Source organism: Podarcis muralis, chromosome 16, assembly GCF_964188315.1.
Source record: "Podarcis muralis chromosome 16, rPodMur119.hap1.1, whole genome shotgun sequence".
Classification (NCBI taxonomy): domain Eukaryota; kingdom Metazoa; phylum Chordata; class Lepidosauria; order Squamata; family Lacertidae; genus Podarcis; species Podarcis muralis.
The window spans coordinates 9,145,814-9,160,685 of record NC_135670.1 but is presented as its reverse complement, the minus strand read 5'-3'; the positions used below and the strand labels follow the sequence as shown (position 1 = coordinate 9,160,685).

Sequence of the window (14,872 nt, the reverse complement as noted above, 5' to 3'; positions counted from 1 at the left end):
CTCCAGCCAGCATGGCCACAGCTGATGGGAGCTGTGGTTCAGCGACCTCAAGATGGCGCCAGGCTCCCTGCCCCTGATATGGCAAATTTGGGGGTGTGGGAAGGTCAAAGAAAGGATTCGAGCGCTACTCTTTGGCACCGCCGGACCCTGCAGAGCCCCTATCTCACTTCACCTTGCCCTCACCCCACTGTTAAAACACACAGCAGAACATAACCCAAAGAGGCAACTGAAGAACTAGTTTATTCCCAGGGTCTACTGTCCCCTCACATGATGGACGGAACGGTGCTTACAGCCAACTGTCACAAGGACAGGGCTGGCCGATCACATTGTCGGTGTGAGAGCAGCCCCTTGGTGGCCCCGCGGTAGTGGCAGCACCAACGCCATTTTGCCCCGGCCTGGCCCAAGCCTTAATCAAGCTAGGCTTTGGGCCTTGTCAGCTCTCCAGCGATGGCCAGCGGTTGCCGGGGCAACGAGCATCAGGCCTAGCCAGGCTTCAGTGGCGGGAGTTGCGCTCGTCCTCTTCGTTTTCCAGCTCATAGGCCGGCCGGTAGCATTCCCGCCCTGCGGCGTTCGTATAGCGCAGGGCCGGATTCTTCTGTGTGTTACTCATGCTCCCAAGCGAAGTGTAGCTGTCAAGAGGGATCGGGGTGGGGGAGAGAGACAGGAGGGATGTAAGCCACAGCAAGCAGGGGTACTTCATCTCCAATGTGCCTTAGAACATTTACCGTATTTTTTGCTCTATAAGACGCACTTCCCCCTCCTAAAAAGTAAGGGGAAATGTGTGTGTGTGTGTTATGGAGCGAATGCAGGCGGGAGGCTCTGCGCAGCGCTCCCTTTAAAGCGCTTCCTTTAAAGAGCCGCATGGAGCATGTGAGCGGCTCTTGGGGACCTTTCCTCCTCCGGGAAAAGCCCTCAAGAGTCACACACACACTCCGCATGCTCTTTAAAGGGAGCGCGGCTCTTGGGGCAGCCTTAGCCGCACACAGCCTCTCCCGGGCAGGGAATGAAGGCTCCCCTTGCCTGGGAGAGTTTGCGCGCAGCCAAGCAAGAAGCCAGGACAGCCAGCCGGATTGTGCGCGCGGGTATCCCATAAGCCAGGACAGCAAGCGGGATCGTTGCACAGCGATCCCGCTTGCTATCCTGGCTTCTGGGATTCAGAATATTTTTTTCTTGTTTTCCTCTTCCAAAAACCAGGTGCGTCTTATGGTCTGGTGCGCCTTATAGAGCGAAAAATACGGTATTTATTTACATTTATTCCCTTGCACAAAATGGCAACAAACTGCTCGATTGTAAAAAAACAACAACAACCCATGAAATGGTAAGAAGAGTGGAAAGCAACTATTCAAAACATTCGAAAGTTAATTGAAATCAACAATTTGCTTTAAAAAACCACAAACCAGATTAAAACGCATGTCTACATGCCTGAGTAGGCTTGCTTAGGCAAAAATGCGCTTAAAAAGAGTCCAGCAAAGGTGTCTGTCCGATGTCCACAGGCAGGGGGTTCCGAAGTGTAGGTGCTGCTACACTAAAAGATTGATTTCTTACAAATGCGGGACGAGGATTATGTGGCACCCCTAATGGTGCCGGTTCTGCAAATCGGAGCGGTTCGGGTGGGCATATATGAAGGTAAGATGATTTCACCAGTAAATCGGTCGCAAGCTGTTAAAAGCTTTCATATGCTAATAGTAACACCTTGAATTTGTGGCAAGCAGGGAACCAGCAGAGGCGCTACATGCTGAAAAGGTCCCGCTCCTGTCAGCAATTGTGCTGCAGCATTAATTAACCACTAACTGCAGTTTCTGGATTAAGCTGCATTCCTGGATCTATCACACCCAGACCCTGGCTCCCAAATCACCCAGCTGGGGTAGAGTCGGTATTGCTATATTATTGTTATTAATTCTCCATCTGTTCTTACCCCTTATCATAAAGAATGCAGTACGGGATGTAGAGCGTGCGAAGGAACTTCCATATATCCCGGTATGTCCAGTCCTGGGAAAAGGAGAGCAACGTAATCAGGAGGGCTGACATTCCTTCAAACTCCTCTGCTCTAGGAAGCCACCCAGCAAATGAAGGCAAGTTTAGTCCTATATACCTTCCTAGGCACAGAGGATCAAAGGAGGGCCAGAGGCACGTAATGCGGTGTCTAAGAAAGGCAGGAAAAGGGTTTACACTCAGGAGGAAAAGAGAAGTCTAACTCGGTGATGTCTCCTCTAGTGAATAGAATAGATCAGATCGAGCCCCCCATTAAAGGTAAAGGGACCCCTGACCATTAGGTCCAGTCGTGGCCCACTCTGGGGTTGCGGTGCTCATCTCGCTTTATTGGCTGAGGGAGCCGGCGTACAGCTTCCGGGTCATGTGGCCAGCATGACTAAGCCGCTTCTGGCGAACCAGAGCAGTGCACGGAAACGCCGTTTACCTTCCCGCCAGAGCGGTACCTATTTATCTACTTGCACTTTGACGTGCTTTCGAACTGCTAGGTTGGCAGGAGCAGGGACTGAGCAACGGGAGCTCACTCCGTCGCGGGGATTCAAACCGCCGACCTTCTGATCAGCAAATCCTAGGCTCTGTGGTTTAACCCACAGCGCCACCCGCGTCCCTAAGGGTGCCATTAGGAGACCCCTATTCACCTCACGATGGATTAATATCCTACAGCCTTTTAAATGTATTTATGGGATGAGGTGGTATCGTTTCGTTTTTTCTGCTTTAACTATTTAGTTGTGCTTTTATATTGTATTTTTATCTTGTGAACCACCCTGAAATCTTTTGACAAAGGCTGGTGCATTAAACAAACAAACAAACAAACCAGTTACAATTCCCAGAATGGGTTAACATTCAGTCCTTCTTCCCAGGGAACCCTGGGAATTGTAGTTCCATGAGGGGAGTCTCAGCACCTTTAAGAAACTCCAGTTCCCAGGATTCCTTTGGGGAAGCCATGCCTTTCTCGGGGTATATTTTTATTTACTTTCAATAATACTATGTAGGAACAGAATAATAAAAAAAAGTATTCAGCATGTTTTGTCATTTTTGAGTCATAGGCAGGTATCGCAAAGGTTGGCAAATGCAATACAGCAATACAGATCAAATAACTATTTATCCAAAAAAAATCCTTTTTTGTTAGCAATCCACACAAACTGCATTCTCCAGAATAACACTTTAGCAAACCTCTATTACACATGGGAGACAAGGGAGATAAATAAGGCCAGGAAAATGGTTTAGATGACAAGATACGAAAGGATAAAGGTCATCACCAGTAAGCTCAGTGAACAAGAGAGGAATACTAAAAAATAAATACAGATGTTAAGAGTTCTGGATTTTTTACATAGCACGAAGGAGGCGAATTGTCTTCCTTATTAGCACAACTAATAAAAGAGCAGCAAGCTGAAGTAAATTTTCTCTAGCCTGCTTTAAGAGCATAGCGCAGATGACATCTGAGAAGCAAGATCTGAAGCCAATGGTTTATAGGGGCTGGAGGGCCGGGATTGGTCCATTGGGGGTGTGTGTCAACTGACCGTATTCTCCCATGATGCTGGTACAGCAGCGTAGGTGGCGCCCTTGAAGCCCAGAGCTCAATCTGTGGCTGTTACCAGGGTGCTTTGTGGCAGTCCGGGGGAGCCACGCCATGCGGCCACGCTTCCCCCCTTCCACACTCAGACCCTTAGCTGCAATCTCCACCCCCATCGTCCAGCCCGGACACAGAGGTCCAGCGCCGAGGGCATTCTGGCGGTTCCCTCCCTGCGAGAAGCGAGGTTACAGGGAACCAGGCAGAGGGCCTTCTTGGTAGTGGCACCCACCCTGTGGAACGCCCTCCCATCGGATGTTAAGAAAATAAACAACTGTCTGACTTTTAGAAGACATTTGAAGGCAGCCCTGTTTAGGGAAGTTTTTAATGTCTGATGTTTCATCGCTTTATTATTATTATTACAGACATACCTCGGGTTACAGCCGCTTCAGCTTGCGTTTTTTCAGGTTGCGGACCACCGAAACCTGGAAGTACTGGAATGGGTTACTTCCGGGTTTCGGCGGTTGTGCATGCACAGAGGTGCAGAATCACAACCCGGGCGTGCGCAGATGCGGGTTGTGAACGTGCATCCCGCACGGATCACGTTCGCAACCCGAGCGTCCACTGTATTAATAATAATAATAACAATATTTTGTTAGGAACCTCCCAGAGTGGCTGGGGAAACCCAGCCAGATGGGCGGGGTATGAATAATAAATTTATCATCACCATCATCTCTGCTTACTGGGCGAGATGCCTCCGAGGAACCCCAACAGACCCACCCAGCCCCCTTTGACATGCCACGGCGCCTTTGCTACATACCAGGAGAGGGTTGACCCGCATATATTGGGGCCAATCGGCATCCGTCATACAGAAGGGCGTCAAGGTGCATGAGTAAGGGTCCGTGCGGCGGGTGCCCATCAACACAGCCTCTAGCTGTGGCTGTTGTGCCTTCAGTTCGCCCAGCGCCTGTTTGATGTTCCCGTGGACATTACACATCTGAAGGTTGTACCTGCGGGAGGTAGAAGAGGGAGTCTCACCTGACGCCAACATTTTTTTTTTTGGTGCCGAACAAAGAAGACCTTTTCGTTTGCAACAGATTTAATAACAATGATGGCGATCGCTGAGGACTGCTGCATTTTAGATCTGGGTGGAAGCCATAGCTGTCAACTTGCAGATTTGAAAATAAGGGACCAGCAGCCTCGAAAATAAGGGATCAGCAGCCAAAATAAGGGATTTCCCGGGCACAGGTATGTTCATCTTCTGAGCCCCTCCGAGCCAAAGGCAGAAAGCCCAGGCAGCAGCCAAACAAAGCCTCAAGCGGTGGTTCCCACAGCACAGCAACCCGGCAAAGGGGATGCAGCAAGGAAAACCACCGTCACCTCTCCGCTGGGAAGTGCTGAGCAAAGGTGAGTCCCCAGGCAACGCGGCCGATTTGATCGGCACAAGGCATGCAAGCTCCAACCCCCCAGTCGTTCTTAAGACTCCTTATTGGGTGAGCAACGCAGCCAAGCAACACAGTTGGAGCCTCCCTCCTCCCTGGCCGGCAGGGAGGGAGGGAGAGGAGCTGCTTCCTTTGAAACCCGGGAAATTTAAGGGACATCATCAATAAGGGACAGCAGAGGGACACAGCGCTGGGATACGGGAGTTTCCCGCCAAATAAGGGACGGTTGACAGCTATGGTGGAAACAGCAAGGAGTCCTGCCAGGATGTTGGGGCCTAAACAAATCCCCCAGAATGCCAGCTTACAGTGCTGTTCCCATTTCCAAAAAGTCCTCTAGGTGGTACTCAAAATGAAACAACACAGAATACGGGGATACAACAAACGAAGGTGCCGATCGTTTTGTTTGTTGCCTGTTAAGGGACCTTACACCAGCCCCCCCAGAATGAAAGTACAAGCTTCGTACCGCTGGGCTGTGTCTTCGATGAACTCCTCCATCTCGGGAAACGGGGACACAATCCGGATGTAAAGAGCCTGCAGCTTCTCCGACCTCTCCGGACACCGCCTGGGTGGGAAAGAGAGAACACAGGGACCCTTCATTTCAGTGGGAACCGGTTAAGGTGCCTTAAAAGGTAAAGGGACCCCTGACCATTAGTTCCAATCGTGACCGACTCTGGGGTTGCGGCGCTCATCTCGCTTTATTGGCCGAGGGAGCCGGCGTACAGCTTCCGGTTCATGTGGCCAGCATGACTAAGCCACTTCTGGTGAACCAGAGCAGCGCACGGAAACGCCGTTTACCTTCCCGCCGGAGCGGTACCTATTTATCTACTTGCACTTTGACGTGTTTTCGAACTGCTAGGTTGGCAGGAGCAGGGACCGAGGAACGGGAGCTCACCCCATCGCGGGGATTCGAACCGCCGACCTTCTGATCGGCAAGCCCTAGGCTCTGTGGTTTAACCCATAGCGCCACCCGCGTCCCACACTAAGCTGCCTTATACCAGGTTACTTGTCCCTTTAGGCAAGAATTTCCTTCTCTGACTGGCAGTGCAGCTCTCCAGGGTTCTCAGGCAGAGAAGGGACTTCTTCCCTCTTAGCAGGTAACTGGTTTTATTTTTAAATGGCGACGCAGGGGCTGAACCTGGGCCTTCTGCATTCCAAGCAGCTGTTGCGCCAATGAGCTATGTCTGCCCTGCCACCCCAAAGCACCCCATTCCTCATGGGGCCAGCTTCTGGGAAGTCCACAGGCAAGGAAAGAAAAGGTGCTTTCCCCTTCCCCCACTTTCAACTGGCACCCAGGGATAGACTGCTTCGGAATAAGGAGGTTCTCTTTATGTAGCCTTGTTAACAGCTGCTGCCTTTGCAGGCGGAAAAATTTGTGATGGACAAGCCCTGATTCTGGGGTCCTCAAAATGCCACAAATGAGCACCTGCCCCTCCTGATTTGTATCTTTGTTTTTTATCGTTCTTCCAAGAAACAAATCTGAATTGGGGGAAAGAGAAAGGAAGAAGAAAAATGCAGATAAGCCACTGATGAGGATTAGAAACTTGTGCTGCCTTGCTGAAAAATTCCACAGGTTGGGAAACGACTAAGCTGTGCGATTTGTTATGCAATCAGAAAAGGCTTAAAAAACAACAACCCTTGCCTGGCCCCAATCTAGGGAAGCCCTAATGAGAAATACTGAAGGAAGAGGATGCAAAGTACCTCTGTACGGCAGCATGGAAGAGGTGAAGCAAGGCTGTGCAGTCCTTTCCCCCATTGAATCCGACACAAAGCTTTGACAGGATGTACTTATCCAAAGCTTCCTCAATGGTCCGAATTGCTGCTGCCACCTTCTGGCCAAGAGGGGAACCTACAGAGGTAAAAGCAACTAAGATGAAAAATAATAGTAATAAAAATTAAAAACATTATCACTTTTATTTGCCACCTTTTCCTCCAAGGAGCTACCAAGGTGGTGTGCATGGTTCTGCCCTCCATATTTTATACAGTGGTACCTTGGTTTACATACGCTTCAGGTTACAGACGCTTCAGGTTACAGACTCCGCTAACCCAGAAATAGTGCCTCAGGTTAAGAACTTTGCTTCAGGATGAGAACAGAAATCGGGCTCCGGAGGCGCGGCGGCAGCGGGAGGCCCCATTAGCTAAAGTGGTGCTTCAGGTTAAGGACAGTTTCAGGTTAAGAACAGACCTCCAGAAAGAATTAAGTACCGGTACTTAACCCGAGGTACCACTGTACTCACAACAACCTTATAAGGTAGTTTAAGTTGACAGGACTTGACCATTGGTGAACTTTGACATCATCATCATCATCATCATCATTATTAAATTTCTATACTGCCCTTCAACGGAAGATCACAGGGCAGTTTACAATATAAAAACACAAAAATACTTACCATAATAACAAACTAAAACAACACCCTGCCCCACTTTAAAAGGCCGTGGGTTATTTAATGAGCCAAATGCCTGGGGGAAGAGAAACGTTTTTGCTTGGTGTCTAGAATCATAGAATTGCAGAGTTTGAAGGAATCACAAGAGCTATCGAGTCCAAACCCCTGCAGTGCAGGAACCCTTCGCCCACGACCCTGAGATTAAGAGTCCCATGTTCTATCAGCCAATTAATGAAGGTGTCAGGCAAGCCTCTCTGGGGAGAGCATTCCACAAATAGGGAGCCACTGCAGAAAAGGCCCGTTCTCGTGTTGCCCCACCCTCTGAACCTCACATGGAGGAGTCACATGAAGAAGGGTCTCAGAGGTTGAATGCAGAGTCCTGGAGTGTTTATATGGAGAGAGTTGCTCCTTGTGGTCCTGAGCCATTCAAGGCTTTATAGGTCAAAGCCAGCACTTTGAATTGGGCCTGGAAACTACTTGGCAGCCAGTGCAGTCGAGCCAAGATTGAGGTTAAATGCTCAAACCATCTTGCCCTGGTAAGCAAACTGGCCACCAAATTCTGCACCAGCTGAAGTTTCCAAACCATCTTCAGAGGCAGCCCTACGTACAATGCATTGCAGTAATCTAACCTAGAGGTTACCAGAATGTAGGCCACAGAAGTTAGGCTATCTCTGTCCCGACAGGGGAGCAGTTGGGTCAGTAGCCAAAACAGATTCTAAGCATCATCCGTGACGCTGGCTGGGGGCTGATGGGAGCTGGAGTCTGAAAACATCGCTGAACTACAAATCCCATCATCCCTGACCACAGGCCATGTGGAACTGATGGGAGTTGGAGTCCAACAACATCTACAAGGGACCACAGGTCCCCCCACCCCTGCTCTGCCTACTAAACCACGCTGCCTCTCCTTTCAGCCCCTGCATAGTCCCGCATTCTTAACCTCGCGGTCCTCTATCCCCACAGATCCAGCCGTACGCCAGGCATTACAGTGGTACCTCTGGTTGCGAACAGGATCTACTCCAGAGCCCCATTTGCAACATGAGCAGATTGCAACCCGCGTCTGCGCATGTCGCGATTTGCTGCTTCTGCGCATGCCGTCATTTTGAGCATGCACGAGCGGCGAAACCCAGAAGTAACCCTTTCCGGTACTTCCAGGTCGCCGCGGGATGCAACCTGAAAAGATGTAACCCGAAGCGTCTTTAACCCGAGGTATGACTGTATTCCCCTACCAGATTCTGCTAAGCCATACACGTCCTGGGCTGCCTGCGAGACGGGATCGGCCACTAGGGGCACCACGATCCCCGGCGGCAGGTGCTTCATCAGGAAGGCCACCGCTTCCTCCAGGTCCTCTTCCGAATCGGAGTCCAGAGTGAGCTTGACCCGGAAGTAGTTGCTGGCCCAATCCGGGTAGGAGCCCAGGCTCGTGCGACGTCTGAAGTTGGCGTTGGCCCGGTCAAGTATGGGCGCGATGAGGGTCTCTTCGGAGTTGACAAATATCTCCTGCGAGCAGAACTGGGTCTTCTCGTTGCGGAAGAGGTGGCCGAGACCATCCAGCGCTCGCCTCATCAGCGACGGGATGCCTGGGAAAACGTAGACGTTCCGGACGCTGATGAGCGGGTAGGGGAAGCGGCGGCCCGTCTTCTCGTCCTCGCCGTAGTTGAGCAGTGACGAAGCGGGGACCCGGGCCAGCTTCATCTCGGGGCAGTCAGCCCCCGTCTTGCCAAAAAACTTCTTCACCAACTCCACCATCTCTGGGTGGGCAACGACCTTCTCTCCGAAAGCCTGGGCGACCGCCTCAAAAGTCACGTCGTCGTGCGTGGGGCCAATCCCGCCCGAGGTCAGGACGTAGGTGAACTTGCTGGAGAACGACGAGACTTCGTCGGCGATGGCAGCCACGTCGTCAGGAACCACGGAAATCTTGGCCACCTTCACACCCAACGAGCGAAGCCTCTTGCACATGAAGAAGGAATTTGTGTCTTGGGTGTAGCCCTGCCGAAACAAGAGAGCTGTCAGTGCGAAGAGGTCTGCCACAAATATTGCCAAATCCTGCATCCTATTACATAGGTAAAGGGACCCCTGACCTTTAGGTCCAGGCGTGACCGACTCTGGGGTTGCGGCGCTCATCTCGCTTTATTGGCCGAGGGAGCCGGCGTACAGGTTCCGGGCCATGTGGCCAGCATGACTAAGCCGCTTCTGGCGAAACCAGAGCAGCGCACGGAAATGCCATTTACCTTCCCGCCGGAGCGTTACCTATTTATCTACTTGCACTTTTTGGTGTGCTTTCAAACTGCTAGGTTGGCAGGAGCAGGGACCGTGCAACGGGAGCTCACCCCATCGATCCTATTACATATTTCACTTAATAATCCACATTGGATTATCGCAATCCAATCTGCGTGGGGCTGCCCTTGAGGATGACTCAGGAACTTCAACTGGTCCAAAACGCAGAGGCCGGATTATTAATTTATTTGATAATATTTGTATACCGCTTGATTGCAGAATACCTCACAGCGGTTTACAAAAAGGAAAGAACGATAGGATACAGTTGAGTGATTGGATAAAACTATGGAATGAAGGTTTAAAATTTACTGCATGTAATGCATTAAAAGAAAATGTGATGAAAATGATGTATAGATGGTATATTACACCAGTGAAGTTAGCAAAAATGTATAAAGTTAGTAATAAATGTTGGAAACGTAAGGAAAAAGAGGGAATATTTTATCACATGTGGTGGGAATGTAAAAAGGTGAAATGCTTCTGGGAGATGATATATAACAAGTTGAAAAAAATGTTGAAATATACATTTATAAAGAAACCAGAAGCATTTCTCCTGGGTATTGTTGGAAATGATATAAATAGAAAGGAATGTAAGCTTTTTCTATATGCAGTAACGGAAGCAAGAATATTATTGGCCCAAAAATGGAAGCAAGAAGAATTACCAATGAGGGAAGAATGGAGGATGAAATTAATGGACTATGCGGAACTTGACAAACTAACAGGAAGGATCCGAAACCGGTGGGACCAGAAATTTACCAAAAACTGGAGTAAATTTACGGATTATTTGAAAAGTATTTGTGACGATCAGACGACGTTTGTAGGTTTACAAGAAGTTCTGTGAGGAATAATATTAGAAATATTGTAAAAATGGAAAAGGAGAGATGATATGTTAAGAATGTAAAAGCAATATTAAGTTAGGAAATGCATAAGAAGTGATTAAGATGGAGGATTATCAGAGGTGTTGAGGGAAGTCCAAATAAGATTGTATTTGTGATATATTGTGTTGTATGTTTTATAATTTTGTATGACAAAAACCAATAAAAATATTTACATATAAAAAGGAAAGAACAATAGGATTATTGGTTAAAAACAAATAAACATATAGTGGTGAGGGGGTATCTTGTAGCTTTTTTCTGTTCCTTTTTTCAGTTTCTTTCTTTTAGTTCCTGTAATTAGTTTGTTTTTTTATAGTATTGTGAAAACTTCATTAACCACCACCCCAAATAAAACATTAAAAAAATTAAAACCACCAAAATACCCCCCCAAATGCATCATAAAAATATCTAGGTAGGCTTGTCTAAACAAAAATGTTTTTAGCAGGTGCTGAAAAGGCTACAGTGAAGACCCCTGCCCGATGTCAATAGGCAGGGAATTCTAATTTAGCTCTTGATTTTGTTCCACTTTGGTTTTTGTTATCTTCCTTAAGCCTCTGGGTTAGGGAGGGGTCTGCATGCGGATGAAGGAGAGGGTGGTTGATGAAGGACCCTGCGTGAGAGGTAGGGAACGGAAGATCTCCCAGGTAAGAGCTGGAAAAGTCTCGCCTCTTTGTGTGTGGGACAAGAGTTAAGATCTTCCTTTGAGAGAGGACTTTGCATTCTTCTTTTCCTTCCTTTTGTTTAGCTTCATTTTAATTGTTGTTTTTAATTGTACAGTGGTACCTCGGGTTACATACGCTTCAGGTTACAGGCTCCGCAAACCCAGAAATAGTACCTCAGGTTAAGAACTTTGCTTCAGGATGAGAACAGAAATTGTGCTCCGGCGGTGCGGCAGCAGCAGGAGGCCCCATTAGCTAAAGTGGTGCTTCAGGTTAAGAACAGTTTCAGGTTAAGTACGGACCTCCGGAACGAATTAAGTACTTAACCTGAGGTACCACTGTATTATGAAAACTCTTAATGAAATCTCATAAAAACAAAAGATCAATTTAGATTACTGGCTGGGGTTCCATGTAGATCATATAGACCAGGGGTCAACAAACTTACCGCACCTCGGGCCGGTGTCTCCAGCACCGATTGTGCGGCGGGCTGGAGGGCGGAGGAGCGCATGCCCGTACGCGTGCGCACACGCTATTTCTGGCGCACTTCCAAGTCAGAGGAGCACCGGAAATAGCTTGTGCGCATGTGCACAAGCCACCTCTGACCTGGATGTGCACTGGAAATAACGTTTGTGCATGCACAAATAACCCTTGCGCATAAGCTATTTCTGGTGCTCCTCCGACCCGGAAGTGGGCAGCCGTGCAGCGGAGTGCTAGTAAGAGCGGGCGGCAGGGGTTGCTGCAGGCTGGATAAACGAGTCCCTTGGGCCTTATCCAGCCCACGGACCTTAGTTTGGGGACCCCTGATATAGACTAAATTGCGTTGGCTCTCGCAGGAAGGAGGATGGGGACAAACCTAGAATCCAGCTCCGCCTATTACTGCCTCTGGCGCTGCCTACTGTTGCCCTCTCTGCCGCCAGCCCCCAATGGGCATCACCAGCCGCCACTGCATCTAAGACAAGGGCCATTGCCACACCTTCCCGCAGCTCACGCACCTTTAGAATCTCGTCCCCGATAACTATGATCCCAGCTGTCACGGTGCCATCCGAGGTTCCCTCACTGGTTCCGGGAGCGGCGGCGCTGCTCTGTGCTGCCATGGCTCGGAGATACCCGCTCTGCCGTCCTGTGTGCAGAATGCCCTGGCACAGCCTGATGTTCCAGCGCATCACTGCCAGCGCTCAGCAGGGTGCAGGGGGACCCACATGGCAAAGCAGCAAGGAGGCTGGCACGAACTAAAACTTGGAAACAAGCAAGACGATCACAAAGTAGGATTCCCTGTTTACCTCTCCTTGCGATGGAACACTCCTTGTAAGGCCTCGTATGTTTGAAGCCACCCAGACGTAAGAGGGGAGACTTGGGCCAGCTCGCTTGGTCACCTGCGTGGGGTTCCTTCTCGCCTACGGCGACCAAGCTACGGCTGAATGCAAAGCTGCCACTAGATTCTATGAAACAGCACTGAGTTAGAATTAATAAACAGTGAGAATGAGCACTGAAATGTCTACAGGTTATGGCTCATTCAAAGCACATTCTGTCCCTTAAATAATTCTGGGTACCGTAGTTTTCTTCCCCCGCCCTAGCAACCCTTAACAAACTACAGTGCCCAGAATTCTTTGCGAGAGGGGTATGTGCTTTGAATGTGTTTTAAAAGTATAGTCACCTGGTGTACGGGTCCCCAACGTTTTCTTTTGGGGGGAGTTCCACAGGCACATTTGGAAACCTGAGAGACTGCAGCAGGCCCCGCAAAATACCCATTTCACAGAAGAGACACTGACGATGCTCAGAAAGGTCCTCTCCAAAACAGGCAAAACATCCTCCGTGCCCCCAAACAAGACACATGGATAAAAGGCAGGTAACATCCCTTCCCAAAATGAGGGAAGCTCCCCTCGGCGGTGCTGGCTGCAGCCGATAGGAGTGCGGTCCTAAACACCTGGAAGCGTTCAGGTTGGTGAAGTCAGAGCTACACTTGCCCTTCCCTCTCAAGGAATTCAGGAATCCAAGCTGCCCAGCCAAGCTACATTGCAGAGGCGCCTGCTCCTTCCTCTCTGCTTTGGGCCTAGAATCCAGGGGTCTTGAGGATGGGTGCCAACTGGTCAGAAAAGAAAGGAAGGAAAGCACCCTAACCTCAACCACTTGAGCAACATTTGCGAAGTTTTGATGCACATATTATTATTACTATTATCAAACTTACTAGTCGCTTGTTCCTACAAGGTCTCCGAGCGACTTGCATTTAAAAAAATAAGCAAAAATGCATCAAGCCATTAAAAAGTCGCATAAAACATTAACATCCTCATAAAACACCTACACGCACACACAAATGAAACACCCCAGCTCCCCCTTATTGACTGCAATATGTTAGACTTGGGTCTTCCCAAACTTACAATAATTGGGTTTGAAAATTTAGTCTTACTGGCATGCCCCTTCTTGGAAGAGAATTTGGGGGGAGTTTTAATAATAATATTTTATCTATGATAAAGATGTGTGTGTGTGTGTGTGTGTGTGTGTGTGAGAGAGAGAGAGAGAGAGAGAGGGAGGGAGAGAGAGAGAGATACCATTTGAAACCCTTTCCTGTACCCCCTGGGGTATGCATACCACACTTTTGCAGACCACACTGGTCTACAATAATCTTTGAGAGGGAAGGGCAAGAGAATAATAATAATGATCTATATTTATATGAGTAACCACTGAGAAGATCCATAAAAAAGCAACTGTACCAAAAAGAATTGTTGTGAAAATAAGAAATATTTGGGGGTGGGGGTGCCAAATTTTGTCCTCGCTCAGGGTGCCCATCTTACCAAACTCTGCCCCAATATATATTGGTAGATAATGAAAATAAGCATTGTGTTGTAAAGAATATTGCCGTATTATTATTATTATTATTGATAACCCACTCTGGGACTTCATTGTGAAAGGCAGGTAAGAAATCTAAAATAAAATAATTATAAATAAAAATTAATAAAACTACATAATAAAATCAACAATAATAGGTAAAGACGTGGCTGTCACGGGAGATAAACAAAATCCTTTGCTGATCGCTGCAGATCCAGCTGCTCTTAAAGGCACAGCTTCAGAGGCCAGTGCGGAAGTTGGCAACCCTCAGTCCACTCCAATGCTACATGATTTCTGCTCTAACCCTGTTTTGCGTTCCCTGGGAGGAAAAGCACTCTGCACGTGGCCAGAGTTACTCTCCTTCGCATCCTTCAGGACACAGAGGGGGATGGGACGGCCCTGAAAACATATCCTGGGACGGAGCCTCGCGAAGCCCCCCAAAGTCATATTGAGAGCAGCCTCCCCTCCCTCGCTCTTCCTACTCACCTCCCGTCTCAGATCAAAGCTCACCGAATCTCCCCGCCCGCCTCTTATCCATTGGCCGCTCCGTCGACGTCGCCCCGCCTCCTCCCCTCCCATTGGACAGCAGGAAAAGGGGCGGGGAAAAGAACGGCCTATGGAAAGAAACCGATTGGCCAGAAGCTTCGTCTCGTAGCAAGCCTGATACGCCTACTAGAAGGAAGATGGAGAATGAGCAAGAGACCCTTGGGGAGGGAGGGGGGACTACGATTCCCATCGTGCTTTGCGGCATTCACCTTTCTTCAAGGGTGTCTTTGAAAGGCAGGAGGGAGGTTGGGGCTCTTAGGGCGAGAGATAGCTAAAAGTAAGGAGATGAAATGAAGGATGATAATGAAAATAATATTAATACACTACAGATCATCATCAGTCTAGGAAGGTCTATCAGCAGACAAGGTTGGCAGAT

The 14,872-nt window shown here is 48.9% G+C and overlaps 1 protein-coding gene and 1 long non-coding RNA gene across 3 annotated transcripts in view; one reads left to right on the top strand and one right to left on the bottom strand.

Moving 5' to 3' along the window:
* The window catches only part of LOC144325793 (uncharacterized), a 273,530-nt gene that overhangs the window by 158,294 nt on the left and 100,364 nt on the right, over nt 1-14,872 (top strand). The window lies entirely within an intron of this gene.
* Nucleotides 223-14,544, bottom strand: FLAD1 (flavin adenine dinucleotide synthetase 1). Of its 2 annotated transcripts, XM_028710404.2 has the most exons (8): nt 14,437-14,505; nt 12,120-12,362; nt 8,549-9,308; nt 6,640-6,787; nt 5,405-5,503; nt 4,320-4,509; nt 1,916-1,989; nt 223-629 (listed from the first exon to the last, which is right to left on the bottom strand). In XM_028710404.2, exons 2-8 carry the CDS (start codon nt 12,288-12,290, stop codon nt 494-496), a joined length of 1,578 nt encoding a protein of 525 aa, XP_028566237.2. In that variant the 5' UTR covers nt 12,291-12,362; nt 14,437-14,505; the 3' UTR covers nt 223-493. The 2 variants fall into 2 exon arrangements, with proteins under 2 accessions (XP_028566237.2, XP_028566238.2); XM_028710405.2 differs by lacking the exon at nt 12,120-12,362 and having other exon boundaries at nt 14,437-14,544.

What these genes read in the sequence shown, in the direction of transcription:
- FLAD1 (XM_028710404.2), bottom strand. Translation starts at nt 12,290, where the DNA reads ATGCGCTGGAACATCAGGCTGTGCCAGGGCATTCTGCACACAGGACGG. An exon ending in TCGGGGACGAGATTCTAAAG is followed by an intron (nt 9,309 to 12,119) that starts GTGCGTGAGCTG and finishes TTGTTTCGGCAG; the next exon opens with GGCTACACCCAAGACACAAA. An exon ending in GTATGGCTTAGCAGAATCTG is followed by an intron (nt 6,788 to 8,548) that starts GTAGGGGAATAC and finishes TTACCTCTGTAG; the next exon opens with GTTCCCCTCTTGGCCAGAAG.